The sequence below is a fragment of the Emys orbicularis genome, chromosome 1 (assembly GCF_028017835.1).
Source record: "Emys orbicularis isolate rEmyOrb1 chromosome 1, rEmyOrb1.hap1, whole genome shotgun sequence".
Taxonomy (NCBI): domain Eukaryota; kingdom Metazoa; phylum Chordata; order Testudines; family Emydidae; genus Emys; species Emys orbicularis.
This window is the reverse complement of record NC_088683.1, coordinates 57646246-57666690: the sequence shown is the minus strand read 5'-3', so window position 1 is coordinate 57666690 and position 20445 is coordinate 57646246. Positions and strand designations below refer to the sequence as shown.

The 20445-nt window shown below is 39.8% G+C and overlaps 1 protein-coding gene across 3 annotated transcripts in view; it reads right to left on the bottom strand.

Annotated features, from left to right (window-relative positions):
• The window catches only part of PDZRN4 (PDZ domain containing ring finger 4), a 375414-nt gene that overhangs the window by 35521 nt on the left and 319448 nt on the right, over positions 1 to 20445 (bottom strand). For all 3 annotated transcript variants that reach the window (XM_065415687.1, XM_065415695.1, XM_065415705.1), the window contains one exon: positions 18561 to 18663. In XM_065415687.1, coding sequence (XP_065271759.1) covers positions 18561 to 18663 — 103 coding nt within the window. The remainder of the gene's footprint in view (positions 1 to 18560; positions 18664 to 20445) is intronic.

Genomic DNA, 20445 nt, shown 5'->3' with positions numbered 1-20445 from the left:
TTAAAGCTGTTTTACTGCATAATGACAATGTTTTGCCATCAATTCCAGTTGGTCATGCAGTCCATATGAAGGAAACCTATGACAACATGAAACAACTTTTGAGGTGCATCAACTATGACCAACATGAGTGGCAGCTATGTGGCGATTTGAAGGTTGTTGCTCTCTTGCTTGGTCTGCAGACTGGATACACAAAGTACTGCTGTTTTCTCTGCGAATGGGATAGTCGTGCAAGAGATTCCCACTACATCAAGAAAGATTGGCCATTCTGACAGTCATTGGAGCTTGGGAGGAAAAGTGTTCAGCAGCCACCACTTGTTGAATCAAGGAAGATTTTGTTACCACCCTTACACATCAAGCTGGGTCTGATGAAGAACTTTGTCAAGGCCATTGACAAAACACAAGCAGCTTTCAAGTACCTCCGTGGAAAATTTCCAAGGTTAAGTGAAGCTAAGATAAAGGAAGGTGTCTTTGTTGGTCCTCAGATTCGTGAACTTCTTCGAGATGATGCATTTGACCATGCACTGCGTGGCAAGGAAAAGACGGCATGGAAAGCCTTCCAGTTAGTGGCAATAAATTTTCTCGGAAACAACAAGGCAGACAACTACAGGTTGTTGGTGGAAAACCTCCTCAAGGCATACAAAAGCCTTGGTTGCAACATGTCACTAAAGATACATTTTTTGCACTCTCATCTAGATTTTTTTCCACCGAACTGCGGAGCAGTGAGCGACGAGCATGGCGAGCGATTTCACCAGGACATTGCAACAATGGAGAAACGCTATCAGGGCAAATGGAGCCCATCAATGCTTGCAGACTATTGCTGGACAGTGACAAGAGATGCTCCATTTAATGAATACAAGAGACAAGCCAAGAAGCACCGAGTACACACTGAATAGGACTAAGCTATGTACATAATAGTTTTTTGCCTTTTGTTTCATAATAAATTTTATTTATATAACCCTTTTGCTGATTTTTAAAGTGTTACATAAACAGGACAGGTGAAATATCATGTAAAGCAACCATAAACACATGAAAAGACCTAGGTTTACAATTTATGATTAAAACTCTACTATCTGCACGATATACATAGACATAAAATGTAAAAACTTAAATATCTTAGAAACAGTAGCCAATCAGTTGTTTTAATTGTCATATTTGAATTCAGCACATCAAAATACATAATAAATAGCACATTTTATCTCTGAAGCAGACGACTTCTCAAAAATTGTAGACCAGTGTAATCTTATGCTATTGTCGCCTCTCCTATTCTGATTCCAGACTCGGAAATGCTTTGGGCCTATTCATTGTTATGGATCAGCATTCCAAATGGCAGACTGCACTGATAGTATCACTCTAATGATGCTCTCTCTTTTACCTATATAACTGGTAGAATATCCCCTTTCAGAATGGAGAATCACCAAACATTTAGGCTGCTGTTTCTTGTAATGCTTAAACCTCATACTTCCGTGTCTGAGGCACACAAGTTATTTGCAATCATTAGCTAATAATGCTGGTAAAATCAAAGTAGCTACTACAAACAATGTCTGAGATAATACACATTATCTCTGTGGAGGGAACTAAAAGTACAGGCGAGAAAGACGGTAGAACTGTATTAACCTGTCCTCCACCCATAATCAAGCCCTATGATATTAAAAATCTAAAAGCATCATCATGCTTCCAAAAGCATAGGGTCAAATTCAGAGGGGCTATCAATGCTGATGTTAGTTACACACCAATGTATTGGTGTGGTTGTAAAATGGTGTGATGAACACACTGAGGAAACAAGAGAGTGGGTTTGTAGCAGAAGGAGCAATCAGCAGGAGATTGAAAGATGTTCCCTGGGCTTTATTTTACACCACCGTTTCTATCACTTAATTTGTCTGATAAGGCAGGAGAGGTGAATGTCATGTTCTGATGACAACAGTATGTACTTCACAAAGAGTAAAAGTGCATCCTGAAAACAGAAGTTTGGTGTTTTAAACAAAACCTCACACTTTAGGTCCCTAATCCAAATTATGATTTCATTCCTGTTCCACAGATTCATTGTAGGCAGAATCTTTGTTTACCACTTCTATCTTTGACAATGGATGAAATGGAAAAAAAAAGAAATGAAATCTGAATGCCAGGAAAAATAACTTCAACAGTGAACTTTAGACATTACTGAGCATTCTTCACCAGATCACTTATCTCCATGCAGATGCAGGAAGTTGGTGAATTCTTCACTGAACTTTTAACAAAGGAATTTCAGTAATTCTATTTCTGGGGCCAATATTTTAGATTCTGGTCTTTAAGGAGGCCTTTTAAAAATATGTTGATTAAGTAATCCTGTGTGGTTTTTTAAAACATGCCAGTCAGGTAAATTACTCTCCCAAATAATCTCCATAGGCAATCACTGGAGCCATTTAAAAACAGGATTGAACAAAACACTTAAGAATATAGTGTATGTAGAGAACATTCCTAAACTGGCAAAGGGGTGTCCTATATTAGTGGCTCTCAACTTTTCCAGACTACTGTACCCCTTTCAGGAGTCTGATTTGTCTTGTGTACCCTCAAGTTTCATCTCACTTAAAAACTACTTGCTTACAAAATCAGACATAAAAATACAGAAGTGTCACAGCATACTATTACTGAAAAATTGCTTATTTTCTCTTTTACCATATAATTATAAAATAAATCAACTGTAATATAAATATTGTACTTACATTTCAGTGTATAGAATATAGAGCAGTATGAACAAGTCATTGTTTGTATGAAATTTTAGTTTATACTGACTATGCTAGTGCTTTTTATGTAGCCTGTTGTAAAACTAAGCAAATATCTAGATGAGTTGATGTACCCCTTGGAAGACCTCTGCATACCCCTGGTTGAGAACCACTGGCTTACATGACCCAATAGGCTTAAATGACCAGAGTAGATGATTTACATTTCCATCTCTAATTTATTTTATTCTATGATAAATCCAGCTCAGAACAATAAATCTTTATTAATATCTGTAATATCAGAAATGGCAAAAGACAACAGAAATTTTCAGTTAACTGGAAAAGTTCATTATTTGTCATGCCTAATAACAATTACACATAAAAAAACTCTCTAACACTTCATCTTTATGATAACTGCATGTTCAGGGTAGGCCACTGTAAAGGATCAGTTTACAGGAGAGATTATATAAGGAAAAGGCCTATGACTTGGGCCTTTCTTAAATGTATCAATAAAAACATTAGAAAAGCTTAAGATTCCATAGGGAAGGCAAGTTAGACTAAATGAAAATAAAGTTTCCATAGATCTAAGAATTATCAGAAGGCCACATAGACTTATGTTCTCTTGTTAGAGGATCTTCCAGGAAACATGTTAATGTCTATATAACACAGGTTAACTAAAGGATATTCATGAGAAGTGTTTAGTATACAGAATTGCGTCATGTATCTACAATAAATGTTGGAGGCCAACATACAGGGTTGCATTCCGTTCATACACAAAAGAGTAAACTAAAGTTTCCATTTTTCTATAGATTTAATTTACCAAACACCGGCCACTGTATTGTTCAAAAAGAAGTATTTTTAATCAAAAAAAGCAGCACTCTTATTCCTCAGATACCATCATTGTGGGAGGTAATGATCATCTTAGGATTTTAGCTGCACTCTTTCCAGTTACCCCTTGGGCTTTCCTATTTCATAGAATTTACAACCCATTCTGCTAAATGCCTACAGAGAATTGGTCAAGTTCAAGATTTCTCTTTTAAAGCAATTGAAATTCTTCAGTTGTGAAAATAACCTAATGAAATGGCCATCGTTTTTCCTCTCTAACACTCCCATTGTGTTACGTTATGCAGATTTTACATAGACAGGCACATCCACAATGTATTTGGGGGCTATTTGGATGGAAATAGAAAAGCTATGGAGCAAGACAGAGCCAGTCTAGATGTAAACAAGCTGGAATTGCTGGCAGCTGTGCTGTTACAAATAAAATTGCATTCCCCACTGTCTTCTCACTTATCAATTTTGACAGAAGACTGTCCTGACTTCTCATAGAAAGCATTGAAAAGGACAAATCACACTGGATATCAGATTTGCCAGGATGGATTTGGTTGGTAGCTTACCACAAAGAAACTGAGGTTTATCTCCATTTCACATGGTGGGGAAAGACAATACTCTATCCAAGGGGTGGGGACCCTATAGGATAAACTGTCTTTTAATCCCCCCCTTTTTTTAGTCTGTTTTAGTTTTAGATTTGTTTACATTACAGCACAAGCAGAAGATTCCAGCAAGCATTTCTCAAATATCAGATCCAAAAGCAAAAATAATAGCATGAAAAGGGCATTTAAAAATATGATCACTTTTCTCTCATCCCCATCTCTATAGTTACAGTTAAGGTCATATGCTACTCTGTGTCCATGTGCAGGACGCCGTCAGATGTCAGCATATGTTAGAAAAATAGTACCCACTGTTAGAAAAGTGGTACCAGGATATACACAGTACATGTGATTCCAACACTTGAACACCACTATTTTGGGTGAAGAATTTTTTAATAACTACTGACCTAGACAAATAGGTGACAAATCTTTTAGTAGTAAGCAAGCCTGATCTCAGATCTCATACCAATAAACCATTATCTTCCTTAGGCTATTACAGAATAAAAAGTTGGCATATGGTGCTATATTGCATTGGAGAGCAGCAGCAGTGAGGAGCACCAACTGCAGCTGCTGAACATGAGGTAACACTCCTCAGCAGCTGCACTTGTAATCTGCTGACCACTAACCCGTGCACCTGTTCTATGGCCCGTGCTATACAGAAGGTCTGACTGATCACAGTGGTCCTTTCTGGCCTTGGAATCTATAGGTCAGCTGCATAGACTGGAGGAGCAGCATGTTGGCTGGTTAGGGCAGTGGGTGAGAGGTGAGTAACAGTTGATGGGCAAGTGGCTTGGGGAGGGCAAGTGGGTAGGTCTGGAGTAGAGAAGCCGCAGAGCTGGACTAGGAGAGCTGGTTCTGTGAAGAGAAAATTTTCCTGCTTGGTTAGAGCACTGCAATCCTTTGATCACTGAATCATTTTCAATGGGAAAATTTAAATGTGCCTGAGTGGGACAAAAGGGGTAAAAGTATGGGACTTGCATGCACAACATTTTAAAGCCAGTGGGCACTCACATGGTGAATCTGGCCTAGCTGACTTACTTTTAAAGCATGTTTAAACTTCGAGCTTAAAAGACTCATGGCAGACTTTAAAGGGAGTGTGTCTCATAAGCAAGTCAAAGAGAAGAAAAATTCTTTAAGGATTATAAACTTCCTGGCTGCAAAAGGCTCCACAGCTATGAGCACATCCTCCAGTTAGTTACAAACATCCACTTGAACTCCAGTTTCCCCTCTACTAGCCATTACAAGTAACAGTGAATTTCCAGATGCTTGTCAGAAGACAACCTCAATAATCCCACCCTGTGGGATGTAGTAAACGTACAGCACCTTAGACGCTAACAAAAAGCAAATACATTGCATGGATTTTTCTGGACAATTACACAAACTAGAAAACAACATGCCCTCAACTTATATTTGTTATTTTAAATAACTCTACTTTACATTTATTCGTAGCCTCAATTTATCTCATTTTACCCTCGACTAAATCTCTCTCTCTGTATCTGTTTCAGTCTCTCTATTTTCTCTCAGTCTCATTTGTCTCTTTAATTAATATGATATGATATGATGATATGATATTATATCTTCTTTTTCCTCAGGTGATTTTCCTTGTTTCTGACCCTCACCATGGAAAACTGTCCATGCTGATCTTATTAGAATTATTTTGATCTACTTGTGGATGGTCTGAGATTGACAGAGGTTTCCCTCAGTGGGTTTGTGCCTTCTTCTCAGAGAGATCCACAGGGTAGGGCTGAACAATTGTGCCTATTCAGCATCCTTCCTGGGTCCAGCCTTGGTCATCACTCCTGTTCAATGCCTATGTGAGATGTGAGGGAGAGACAGGGAGAGGAGTTTTAGGCTGAGGTGTCATCAATATGCTGAGAATACTCAGCTGTAGGTCTCCCTTTCAGTCAGCCCAGATTCTACAGTTTCCCTTCTTTGCTAGTGCCTTGTTGAGATAAGGGCCTGAATGAATTCCAAATGGTGTGGATCAGTCCTGACAAAATGGAAGCAATGCTACTTGGCAGGGGGAAGCATTAGATTAGGGGAATGTGCTGGGGTCATGGTGGCACTTATTGTAAAATTTATGATATGTCCTTTAGTTAAATTGACTTAGAGCCTCTAAGGGTATGTCTTCACTACGGCGGGATCAGCGGGCAGCGATCGATCCAGCAGGGATCGATTTATCGCGTCTAGTCTAGACGCGATAAATCGACCCCTGAGCACTCTCCCGTCGACTCCTGTACTCCAGCTCGGCGAGAGGCGCAGGCAGAGTTGATGGGGGAGTGGCAGCAGTTGACTCACCGCGGTGAAGACACCACGGTAAGTCGATCTAAGTATGTCGACTTCAGCTACGTTATTCACGTAGCTGAAGTTGCGTAACTTAGATCAATCTCCCTCTCCTCCCCCACAGTGTAGACCAGGGCTTAGTTCTACTGGAGTCATCACTGTTCTTGGATTGACCTTGTCAGAAATTTGACAAATTTTGACAAAAAATGAAAACAAAATTCATTTTCAGATGAATTTGCAGTGAAAATTTTTGCCTTGGCATCAAAAAACAAAATCACAAAAACTAAAATTGCTTTATTTTTGAGCAACTGAAAATCAAAACATTTTGGCCTAAAACTGAAAATGTTCAGCTGAAAGCTACAAAACCCCTACAAATTTCTGGCAAAATCTGAACCATTTTTGGCTATAGGCCAAAACTTTTTGGATTTGGGGTTTTCTGACAAAAGAAAATGATTTTTTTTTTTTTTGAGGAAAGCAGACACTTTCAGCACACAATTCCAGTTAGTCAAAAACCCAATTTGCCACTGAAAATAGGTTTCAACACCAAATTTTCAACCAGCCCTACTCCTGGATTCTCCATGACCTGTAGCTCTCATTATCATCTGCAGCTGGCACAGAGGCTGCAATTTTTTCTCTCTGATACAGTCTTTATAATGGCCTATTTACAGTCTTAGTTACCTCCAGGCTAAGTGACTGTAATTCACTCTTTGGTTCAAGCATGGTTATTTCAAGGCAACATGGAATCTTTAGTTGGTGCAGATTAGAATAAGCTGCTTTTACTGAATGGGGTGAGACACTATGAGCATATGACTGCTCAAATCTTTGCATTGACTTCTTTTTCATTTCTGTCTGCCATCCAGTGTGTTGCATATTAAAGCCTTGAATGATCTGGGACCTATGAGAGCCCCCACCTCCCACTTTATACCCCGGTGCAGCGGAGATTGGCTGACATGTTTTTTGCTGTCCTTTCCCACAGTCATGGGCTCTAAGACTAATGGCAAGGTCTTTTCAGGTGAGGACCCCAACTTTTGGAATTCACCCCATACTTTGGTGGTGTGACAGCACTCAAGTCTGACAAACTTCAGGGCACAGAGCCAGGCCTATTAAAATAACACGAAGGAGAACTGTGTGAAGGGGAGTAACCAAAGGAGGGAGGTTAGAGAATTAAAAAATGAAGGATTTTCTCAATGTCAAAGATCTTAGGTCATTACTGTGGGTAACTTCTTTTCCTTCCAAGGCACAACCTTGTAGATGTCAGCTGCTCCCAAACCTGGATTCCCAACTCTCCTTATGTCTAATAAAAAGCCCCCTGTTATAACTTACAGCTCACTCTAAACTGCAGCATATGTCCTTTTCTAGCTGATGAGTTTAGTTACACAAAATCCTAAGGTTTATATGATTGTCACATCTCAAATTCAAATTAACTGAGGATCAGCTTGGCATAATTAGCCTTCACTTTTTACAACCTATTCCCTTATTCTGAGTAAATTCATACTTTATTTTTGTTTGTATTTCAAAATTACTGCCCAGCACTTGGCTGTATATACATCATTATTACTGCTGACTGCCTGCTTTAGGATTGAAATGAGTGAGAAGATTTATTTGCCTCATCATCACATTCTAAACATCTATCCAGCCAATCACAATACAGGAGATACAACAGATGTGCTAACATCTGCTGTGAAGAACATTTATCTGGCCAACAGAACAGGCAGCTACGATTTCAGACTCTTAAAACAGATACAAGTCCACATGTTTGGACATTCTTGACCTAAAACTGTGTGAAAGCTATTTTGGATTAATTAAAATCAAGTTGCCGAAGATAATGTTTCAATTCTAGACAGCTGTGAGAAATTAATACAGTTGCCTACACTGCAATCTGTCTGTTAAAAGGAAAATACTGTGAAAAGACAATGTTAAGTTTGCACATTTAAATCAGAAAAAGTCAGAAAGTGCATAGGTTAAGGGTCCAGCAGCAATACCAGCTCACCTATATGTCTATCTGCTTTATGATATATACATAGTACAATATATAAGCGTAAATTAAGCCAAACATTTGATCATAAAAACAGGCATACAAAATTATCCAAAGTCATTTTTATATCACATTTTGTTGTGTCCCCCCCCCACCCCCAGGACTGCTGCTCAGGCGGCCCCTAGGGCCAGCCGCTGCTCAGGTGGTCCCTGGGAGCAACTGCTTGGGGCTGCCCAAGCAGCAGCCAATACGGCTGGCCCTGGAACATAGTCAGCATATCGGATGGTGTGGCTGGCTATGGGGCCACTCCAGTGGTTTGCTGTGGGGCTGCTCCAACAGCGACCAGAATGGCTGGCCCCGGGGTCAGCCGCACTGGCTGCTGCAGAAGTCATGGAGGTCGCAGAAAGTAACGGAATCCATGACTTCCGCGACCTCTGTGACAGACACACAGCCCTAATTATTATTACTACATTACTGTTACATATTGTGACTACATTATTACTACTACTATTATACTAACACTATTTTAAGACATTTTAAAAGGAAAAGTAGTAGTTATAATTTTCTTCCTTCTCAGGTCTGTATAGTTGGATCCATGATATTAAGACAGCCTGGCTTTTAAGGTGGAAGTGTATGAACAATAGTACCAATAAAACATTTAAAAACTCTTAAAGATTTTTATAATAGTTTTACTGCAAAATATGGGGCATATAAAGAATACATGACAGTGTATCATAATAGTATAAAAATTGCCTAAAGATAAATCTTCATCAAAATGGATGATTTACAATCCACAGAATTCTACAAATAGGAAAACACTGCAAGCACCTTGCTCTTCATTCTTAGAATGAATAATAGACACCATGTATTGTAATGTTGCCCAAACAATACATTGCTGAAAAACTAAGCTCACTTTTCTTCATTTTCTTTGGAAAACCTAAGCCCTGACAACGAGGAAAATTTTTTATTATCTTTCAGGTGAAATGAGGAGTAACCTTGTGTTTGTTTTATGAAATCATGAAACAAAATGAATATCACTGACTTCATATATTTTCCTCTTGTTCTAAAACACAATGAATGGTAATAACTTTGATAAATTTGCCAATGTCAGTTTTGTGTCCTCTTCTTCAGTGATGTTTGCTAGTTAGAGGCAAAATCCAAGTCTGTAAATTGGGATATTCATTACCTGTGACAGCTACAGATGACAGCAATTTCATCTGCTTTGAATGTCAGCATTTTGTAAGGAGTGATTCTAAATACATATAAAAATTAAGAACAAACAAGCACAACAGCAACTGACCTGACATCTTACTTCATCTAAATGATCCAGTGATCTCCATATCAAATGAAAAGAGGGAAGTGTGATTTAGTGGCTAAAATAGGAGTGTTATTAGTCAGGACTCCTGGGTTCTATTCCCACCTTTCTTACTGACTGGCTGTACTACCTTGGGCGAGTCACTTAATGTGTCTACGCTTAGTTCCCCCACTTGTAAAATGGTTACAATAATATTTATGTATCTCACTAGAGAGATGTTGGATTAGTTAATTAATATTTAAAAAGCAAGTCTGCAATTCTGAAATGAAAGGCGGTATATTAAAAGTAAAGCAATATTCTGTTATTACCACTACGCTGCTTATTTGAATGTAGTGCTAACTATATTTAGACAAAAACAAGGAGGAGTCCTTGTGGCACCTTAGAGACTAACAAATTTATTTGGGCATAAGCTTCCGTGGGCTAAAACCCATGTGTCTTTGTGTAAATCATGACTGTTTAAACCTCAGGGATTTTATATAAAAATTCCTATAAAATGCATTTCCTTGAGCTCTAGTAGGCCAAATGTGTGCTAAAATTGGTTCACTTTAATTATTATAGTGTGTTATTCAAATGATTACAATAAAACCTAAGGCTATACCACTGTTTCATTTTTAACTGTCTTTCTTTTTTATAGTCTGCACTGACTGTCAGAAGGATCACAGGATAGGTATTACAGTTATAGCAGCTCAAGACTTCTCTTGAATTAAAGGGAAGAAATCTTGAACACATCTTTATAAAAACTCTAAGCAGTGCAATATTTTTAGATATACAACTAAAACAATCTAAAGTGTGTCAATTATCAGACACGAGAGTGTTTAAGAAGGTTTTCATAAATAACTTTAACGTGCAGTCCACCTTTTTCTATATATTTATATGAAAAGATTGTGCTAGCAGCTGGAAAAAGATGTTGATAAAACTAGAAGGACTCTAGTGGAATTGAGATCTCTACACACAGACACACACATAGTATCCTAACTAATATTGTAGGTAGGTTATTTAAAATGAAAAATTATACTTTATACTTGAAAAAGTATCTCACTAAAATATCTGAATATAGTAAGTAGCGCTTCCAGTTTTTAGCATTAATTTCTAGGGTATTATGAAGAAGTAGCTCAGCAAATGCATATAATGCTGTAAAGCCCAGCTTTTCCAAGCTCCTTCTGACCTGTCTATCAATTAGTACTACCCCCTAACGGACTAGCAGCTGCATAAAGCTGACAACTATAAGCCACATGGTGAGAAATATTCTCTTCTCCATTAAAAGCCTACAGTATTTTTACCTCACTCCACCACCACCACCAATCAGATATAATTAAAATGGAAAACTAAGCCTTGCTCATAACTTTAGCTGTTCTAGTTTATAACAAATATGTCTTTATTAGGACTCCAGTTAAGGAGCAATGTATTTCTTGAAACTTTTTCTTTGACATTACTTCTGGTGGCTGCTGAATTTGATATCTGCCTTTTAATTGCTAAGGGCTCTTTTTGATTTAATCCAACTTTTAGAAGGTTCAGGGGAAAATCTGAATCCAGTAGGAAAATAAAAAAAAAAACAGCACAATCTTATGATATGTAACTAAGGTATTACAGTGCTTCTGTTCATTCACATCGCTATCGTTATAGTTGCTTGAAGCTGAAACGTGGCTTATGAGGTCTCAGCCAAGGCCTGACTTCCCCCTTTCTCTCTCTTTCTGTCTTTAAGAAAATTAAATCTAAAATTTGATTTAATAGTTGTAATTAGAAGCTCCATGCTAAATTGATGGGGTTATGTTACAAACCTCTAGCTCAGAAACAGCATCAATTTTGTAGGCCATGGGTCCATAACATGGGTTAGTTTCTTTGTATAGATACAGAAGGTGTGGGATCAATCTAAGTTATTTTATTTATAAAATACAGTCACTGTGCATGCATAGTGACTATTTGCATGAAAACTGCATTAGGGTTTTTAGCATGCAGGGGCCATGATCACATTGACATGACTGACTATAATGTTTACAAGGGGTATTCGCAGGCTATCACAGCTCTGAAGGGAGCTGTTACAGGCTATCAGCTCAGTAATCCTCATGTTAAAAAGCCCCTAAATATGTATTTACAAGATAGACAGATCAGTTTAGGTCTATTGGTTAAATAATCCATGTGTTGAAAAGTCTCTAAATATGCATTCACAAGACAGACAGATCTGTTTTGGTCTGTTGGGCCAATACCACACCTTTCAGAAAGTTCCTAAATCGTTATGGAGTCAACATTTTAGCAAGTCCATAAATACACATTTAGGGCTGAAACCTGCAAATACTTAAGCACCTGAGCAACTTTACTCACATCAGTAGTCTCACTGACTACAATGAGAATGCTCCCGTGTGTAAACTTTGGAAACATAGGTCTGTGCAGTTTCAAACCCTTACTCAGCAGCCTTTGAAAGAGAAGGAATTTATTTTATAGTGTTGGTATGAAAAAGTACCAGCAAAGGAAATTAACTCAAAAATTAAAGTCATGTTAAGCTTGTGACAATACCCAACAAATAAAAAGACTATTCAACTTTAAGGCTGATACTCATATTTTTCTGATCAATGATGGCATACTTAATGTAGGGCTACCCCTTGAATACCTGATATTAACTAGGACTGCTGAAATGTTTGGAGACAATAAGACATATTGAGGCTACAGGGTGAAATCCTTTTGCTACTGAAGTCAATGAAAGTTTTGCCATTGATTTCAATGTGGTCAGGATTTCACACGGATTGTCAATTATCGTTAATTCTCCTACCTCTTCTCAGTTTGGACCACATGTATAGCTGTGCTTGCAAAGAGGCATTAAGGCTTGATCCAAAGCCACTGATATCAATGGGAAGACTCCTATTGACTTCAGTGGGTTTGGATTGAGCCATTAGTGCATAAAAATAAAGTCACTGAGTTTCACACCAGAAGGGACCACCAGATTATGTAGTCTGACCTGCTGTATGTCACATGCAGACAACACACCTAACTACGGCACACTAACCCCAACAACTGAAATGAGGCCAAAGTATTATAGCCTGCAGGAGATTAGACTATTACGTGCCACAGGGAGAGAGTAGGAGGGATTGAGATGCATCAGTGCTCAAGGCACCTACAATGGCAGGGAACTAGTTAAGTGAGATGTATCCAGATAGTCCTGGTAACTGACATGCACCCACACACTTCACAGAAATGCAAAAAACCCCAAGGTCATTGCCAGTCTGACAGGGGGGAAATTCCTTCCTGACCCTGAGCATCAGGGACGGCTCTAGGCACCAGCAAAGCAAGCACGTGCTTGGGGCAGCCCATTTGCAGGGGCGGCAGGGATCCAGCATGGGAGCTGAGAACCAACAGGGGGCCCTGGGAGCTGTAGTTCCTTGGTTAGCTCCCTGCCTATAGAGCCAGCCCTGGAGCAGGGAAAGAACTACATTTCCCAGCATTCCCTTGGCCACTACCAACAGGAAAGAGGGGGAGGGAGTGAGGAAGCTGAGACCTCATTCTACAGCCTGCTTTGAATGGACAGCTGCACTGGGAAGGGTAGGGATACCATATTTTAACATTCAAAAAACAGGACACTCCACGGGGAGGGAGGGTAGCCCCACCCTGCCACCATCCACCCCCTCCGACTGCCCCCCACAGAAACCACAACCCATCCAACCCCCCTGCTCCCTATCCTCTGATCACCCCCTCCCGGGACCCCTGCCCCAACTGCCCCCCAGGACCCCACCCCCTATCTAAGCCCCACTGGTCCTTGTCCCCTGATTGCCCCCTCCTGGGACACCCCCCCTCAAGTTCCCCCCTAGGATCCCACCCCCTACCTGTCCCCTGACAAACCCCTGGGACTCCCATGCCTATCCAACTGCTGCCTGTCCCCTGAGTGCCCCCCCGAACCCCTGACCCATCTACCCCCCTTCTCCCTGCCCCTGACTGCCCCCATGAACCTCCGCCCCATCCAACCCCCCCTGCTCCCTGTCCCTTGACTGTCCCCCCAGAACCACCTACCCCTTCTCCAACCTCCCAGCCCTCTTACCGTGCCACTCAGACCAGTGTGTCTGGCTTCGCGCAGTGCCAGACACGCTGCTGCATACATGCTGCCGTGCTTCCCTGCGGAGCCACAGCCGCCCCCCCCCCCGCCCCCCCAGCACCTTCCTTCTAGATTTGAACACCTCAAAATTCAGGAGTGCTCAAGCTCAGTTACTTCATTTCTCCCAAATCAAATATATTGATCCACTGTAACTTGCTGTAGAAAAGGTAGGATAAAATTGAGCAAGAAATGCTTCCCAGTGGTTATTAGGACTGGAATTGCTATTTTCAACAGCCATTGCCTTTTTTGTTTGTTTGTTTGTTTGTTTGTTTAAAAGGAAGACAGTGATATCGCATTGGCAAATTCCCCATAGAAAGAAAGAGTGGAACAAAAGAATAATAAAGGCACCTCAACTTTTCCTCATTGATGGAGGACAGTCTTATAATATGCATCCAGATATCCTCCAATCACACAAGCTGAAAATTGTTCCACTTTACTGCAGTTCTGTAACCATATGGGAACCAATCCTGTCTGTGTTCTGTGCACATCCAAAATTCCTGCTGAATGACCTGCCCTGGGAGCGAGTTACCAGTGACCCAGGGCTGCAGCGGAAGGAGGGTGCAGGTGGGGGGTTGGGGGGGAACCCAGGGCTGGGACGGCAGGGGGGTGCGGGTGGGGGGGTGAGAGCCCAGGGTTTGGACGGCAGGGGGGTGCTGGTGGAGGGGCGGCGAGGAGCCCAGGGCTGGGACGGGGGGGGGGGGCAGCCAAAATTTTTTTTGCTTGGGGCAGCAAAAAACCTAGAGCCGGCCCTGCTGAGCATGTGAGCAAGAATCAGCCAGTCAAGCATGAGAGAGAGAATGCACTGTGCCACCTCAGAGCCCTGGCCTACTCTGTCCAGTGTCCCATCTTCAGCTATGACCATCCCTGATACTTAAGAGGAAGGAGACCAAAAGACTCCACAGAATACACTGGGGGAGGGAGGAGGAGTCCCTTCCTGACCCCTGTAGATGATTGGCTGAAGCTCTAAAGTGTGAGCTTTTAGGAATATAAGACATAAACCAGAAGTGAGCCCAGGGCTGCTGAGCTCTACCCTCACAAGCAACCCCATCAGACAATCACACTCATAAATTTGCCCATCTCTCTCTTAAAACTAATTATATGGGTTGCCCCCACAACTCCTATTGTGAGGTCCTTCCAGTGCCTTACCCCTCTTATGGTTAGAATCCTTCTTCTAATTTCCAGCCTGAATTTGTTCACGGCCAGTTTATGCCCATTTGTTTTTGTGCTAATATTGTTCTTTAGCTTAACTAACTCTTCACCCTCCCTGGTATTTACCCCTTAACTTGCCTCCTAGAGAGCAATCATATCCCCTCACAGCCTTCTTTTTGCTAGACTAAACAAGCCAAGTCCTTTCAGTCTTCTTTCATAAAAAAGGCCCTTTATTCTCCTGATCATCCTAGTAGCTCTTCCCTGCACCTCTTCCAGTTTGAATTCATCCTTCTTGAACATGGGTGAACAGAATTGTATGCAGTATTCCAAATGAGATCTTACCAATGCCTCATAAAATAGCATTTATGCGTCTCTATCACTACTGAAAATGCCTCACCTGATACATCCTTTTCCACAGCCATATCATATTGGTGACCCATAATCATCCTTGACTACACACCCTGGTCTCTCTTCTACTATGAGGCTTCCACCTTGTAGCAGAAACTCTTATTATTAGATCTTAAGTGCATGGCCTTGCACTTTTGTACTACTGAATTTCATCCCATTTTTGCCACTCCAGTCTTCAAGGTCATCCAGACGTTCTTGTAAAATATTCTGATCTTCATCAGTATTGACAATGCTTCCCAACATTGTATCCTCAGCAAATTTCATTAGCACACTCCTACTTTTTGTGCCAAGGTCATTAATAATAATATTGAACAAGACTGGTCCCAAGACCAATCCCTGAGGAACTCCACTAGTAAACACCCACTAGTCTGATAAGCCACCCTTAAGCACAACCCATCACCTTGTCCCATTTAGCTAGTTCCTTATCTACCTTACAAATCTTGTGCTAATTTCCATCTTCCCTCATTTAACTAAAAAAAATCCTATGTTGTACTATGTCAAATGCTTTACTGAAGTCCAAGTACATTAGATCTACTGCATTTCCCTTATCTAAAAAATCAGTTATTTTCTCAAAGAAGGAAATCAGGTTATTCTGGCATGATCTACCTTTGGTAAACCCATGTTGCATTATATCCCCATTTTCTTTCATTAATTCAATTATTCTTTTATTCATAGTTTGTTTTAAAGCCTTGCATACTACTGAAGTCAGATTAGCAGGTCTGTAATTGCCCAAATCCCCCCCCCTTCTCGCAAATATAGGTATGGCATTAATTATGCACCAGCTATATGGTATTACTCCCAAATAGACAGATAGATTTATTAAAAATCATTGCTACCAGACTAGTAATCTCATGTGCCAGTTCTTTCAGTATTGTGGGATGGAAATTATTTGGTCATCCTGATTTGAGTGCATTAAGCTCTTTAAGTTTTCATTCCAGCTCAGGTGTGATAATTTTCATTTCTGTACACTTATTTCCATCAGCCATTACACCTTCATAGTCATGTTCTATATTATACTTTTGCAAATCAAATCAAAGTATTCATTTAGTTTTGGGGCCATATCTAGACTATTTTTATCTTTAATCTCCTTCCCATCCACACTGCACAGTGGTCCAACCTCATCCTTCCTTATTCTCCTTCTATTTATATAAGTAAAAGAAACCTTCTTATTATTTATTTTAATTTCCATGGCAAGAGCTAATTCAGTTTGAGATTTAGCAATTCTCACTTTATTCCTACATTTTCTAAAATGCAGGACTCCGTTGCACTTAAAATTAACAGATTTGCGTGTGCAAATACTATTCTGCACACCTAGGTGCAAGACTGTATATCCAAAAAAGAGTGCATATGTTTCTGGAGATGCATGAACCTCTTATGCTTACCATTACCAATGTGTCCATGTATGTCACATCATCAGAACTTGAATTTAACATAGAAATTTAGGCTACGTCTTCACTACGGGGGGAGGAGGTCGATTTAAGATACGAATAGTGTAGCTGAATTCAACGTATCCAAGCCGACTTACCCCGCTGTGAGGACAGCGGCAAATCGACCTCCGCGGCTCCTCCGTCGACGGCGCTTACTCCTACCTGCGCTGGTGGAGTACAATCGTCGATTCGGGGATCGATTGTTGCGTCCCGACGAGACGCGATAATTCGATCCCCAAAAGATCGATTTCTACCCGCCGATTCAGGCGGGTAGTGAAGACATAGCCTTAAACATAGGGGCTGGCTTTTGTTCTTTCCTGAGTTACAGAAATTGTGTTTGGAGCCTTTTTTGTTACAGGATGCAAGATGTAGTCATTCCCTCCTCTCTTGTTTTGTGGAGCAAATTATTCTCCTCAATGGAAGCCAGACTGCTCCTTTCCTATTTAAATTTTATGTGAAACATTCTTTATTTCAGTCACTCAATGGGTTTGCCTTGGGCAATTGAATCACAGCTGACAGTAAATTAATGACTATGATGGTGTGATTAGTAGAGATTACAGGCTACTGAGAACCTGCCTGAGCATTTACCACTGTCATAATACTTATGCCGGCTATTATTAGGGATTAATAATGGTCATAAAGAGGACATGATTCCACTGTACTAGACTCTATATAAATGTAAAATCTGTCTGCATTTTTAATGTTTCACTAATATTCTGATAAAATGGGAAAAAACTTTTATTAACAAGTTAAGATTTTTAAAATGTATTCTCTTTCTGGCTGTCTATTTTGCCATTTAAAAAAATATTATCAGACAAATAGTCTCTCTGATAGACATAAGCCAGATCTGCTGCAAACAAACACACACACTCAGTAAAGAAGTTAAAATTACATTAGCCATGTGGAATCGAAATAGAACATAAGCCCCAAGACTTTCCCGCTATTAGATATCATACCAAAGTCCAATTGGGAAGAAATAATGATTTCACTAATCCCTAACAATGATTTTTTGAAGAGTTCAAATAAACGTTTGTTTGTTCTGAGTTAGCTTCACCAAGTAGATTTATTTGATTTTCCGTGTTCCTAGGGGAAGACCTTCAGTTTCCCCAGGTTGTAAGCAGAAAAGAACATAAAAAAAGAAGATAAAAGTGAACAATGTGCCTATTTACTAAAGCTTTCCCAATCCATTTTATTTCCAAATGTCAAGCAGTTATCTGAAACCTTTAAAAGGTTTCTTTATGTACTATTAAGGGAGAGCAAATATTAGGAAGAAAGAATATTTTCCCAACTTTCATGAAAGCTACTTAATAACTTATATACGTGTTATTTAAAATACTGTACAGTGTATAGCTGAGCAAAGGCTAAACATGGTCTAATAATAAAAAACACCATGTGCTGTGTATACTTGCTCTCAATCCTTAAGGTGGTAGAAAAATGGCCAATTATTTCTGAAAATGAGAAGAAAAAGCAATGAAGCTTCTAGTTAGTTTTTTAATTTCTGAAAGTCTTTCTTCAAAGTTTCAAAACTGCAAAAAGCAGAGCAACTGAATTACAGTTTCCATCACACAACTATGGTATGTGTATAATAAGCCTTCTAAACTCAGACATACGTGGCAAAATTCTGCTTCCATTTATACCCATGTACAGGTGTGACTGAGGGAGAGAATTTGCTCCGGTAATTATTTTTTTTAAAAAGAGCATTCCTGCTATTGTTCTTCTCACAGGACTTGGATATCAGCTCCATAAATATAGTACCTGTAATTGTAAAAAGAAAAGCTGCAGCATGCTAATGCTCTTACCTCATACTCAAAGTCCTCTGTTCTATCTGCATCAGCAGGCAGGCTGGAAAGATACTCATTACCTTCATAAAATTCATGCTCCACTGGGTGAAGAGAATGGCAGCTATGTGGGACAAAGCAGTACAACAGGAATAGATGAGACAATAGTTTTTCAAATTAAAAACGATAAAAAAACCCTTCTCTGTAGTTTTCTCATCTTTGGAATGCTATTCTGAGTGATCTGACAGTCTGAAAGGAATACAACCAGGCAAGAGCTGGGGCTTTTCTCTTTTCAAATGCACAGAGACCAGTTAATTTCATTTTGCCAAGTACAGCACTAAAGGCAAAATTCTACTGTCAGATCCACACATGGTTATTTTTGAAGAGGAATGAAGCAGGGTCTGTTTTGAGCCAAACTGCTTAGCTGATAAGCTTCAGGATTTTTCCATACTCTTAAATGTACTTAACTCCAGATATGTGTGCCATCTCTACGTGCATCCAAATATACACTTCAGATACTAGAGCAACATGAAGGAGCCTTTCTTAGCACAACATTGTACTAATCACATTTCTACCATATTAAATCCCTTAAATGATCACAAATTATTCCAGACCTTAAAGGAGTAACTTGCACTCTACAGCCTTCTCCAACATGGACACAACAGGCTGCCAAGGTGTGTTTGAGAAATTATACTCTTGAAAATGTCAGCACACAGGATAGGTTTTGGACAAAAAGAATGAGGTCTTCCTGAAATAAAATGAACGTATGTGTAGCCTCAGATACAAAGACAGCTATTACCTGAATCCTGATCATAAATTACCCTAGTGGGATCTGCTGACGATCCACCCAGAACTTTGTGACTATGTATTTGTGACAAGGTGAAATGTGGTATACATTTTGCAACGCCACTCCTGTGCAAAGACCCATGGAACATTGGGAGTTCAATGGGAAATCTCTAGTATGATTGTGGTTTTGCCTGTAGCTACTGGATGAAGTAGAGGGGAAGCGTTGACAGACAGGTGGAGTAACTCATAAGGCGAGGTCCAGAAGGATGGATCACTATTTTTGCATAAATATGCTAGGCTAATATTTAAATTCTGTACAATTTCAGAGGAAATATACATTTAATCAATCAATAACTCATTACACACTGTCATTCAAGATGTGGGATTTTATGTTTAATCTCTTTATCTATTCAGTAATGTTTTGCTTTAGATAACCACCTTAATTTAATGAGTTTCCTTGATTCTCCTTTTGTGTAAGGGAGAAATGTACACAATGCCAACAAGCCAGCTTTCTCTGGGTCTTAATAAGCCTTTTGGCAGCTTTGGCTATAGTAGCTATCTACCTGACCGAGGCTCACTGTTGGCATAAAGCTTTTGATAAAGAAATAGTATGAAGATGAAGTGATCAGAGCCAGGATTCCTTATTGCAGCTCTAATCCACAAATGAAGTTCAGGAGATGATGCAGTGAAACAAGTGTGGGACTGTGGCTATCAGTGACAGCTATACAGTAATGAGATGACAGTATTCCTGCGATTTCTAGACAGAGCTGTGAGGCTATCACTACACTTAGTCATTTGTTAACACTTAGTTTCTTGAAAACGAATACTTAATATTATAAGTTACCAATGAGTGCTGTCACACAGATGCAATTCATAAAGTCATGTGTGTAAAAAGAGTTGAATATGGGTGAGAACTTAAAAATTGTATGGTGACAGACCGCAAATCCCAGTGATGATTGAACTTGGTGATATTCTAAAACAAGAGAGCTCTCAATCAGGCCTGTAGCTGTTACCATTGCTTCACACTGACTGTACAGACATTCTTATCTTCAGAGTGACAGAGAGAGAGAGAGAGAGAGAGAGAGAGAGAGAGAGAGTGACAATCCCGGAATCTTATTAT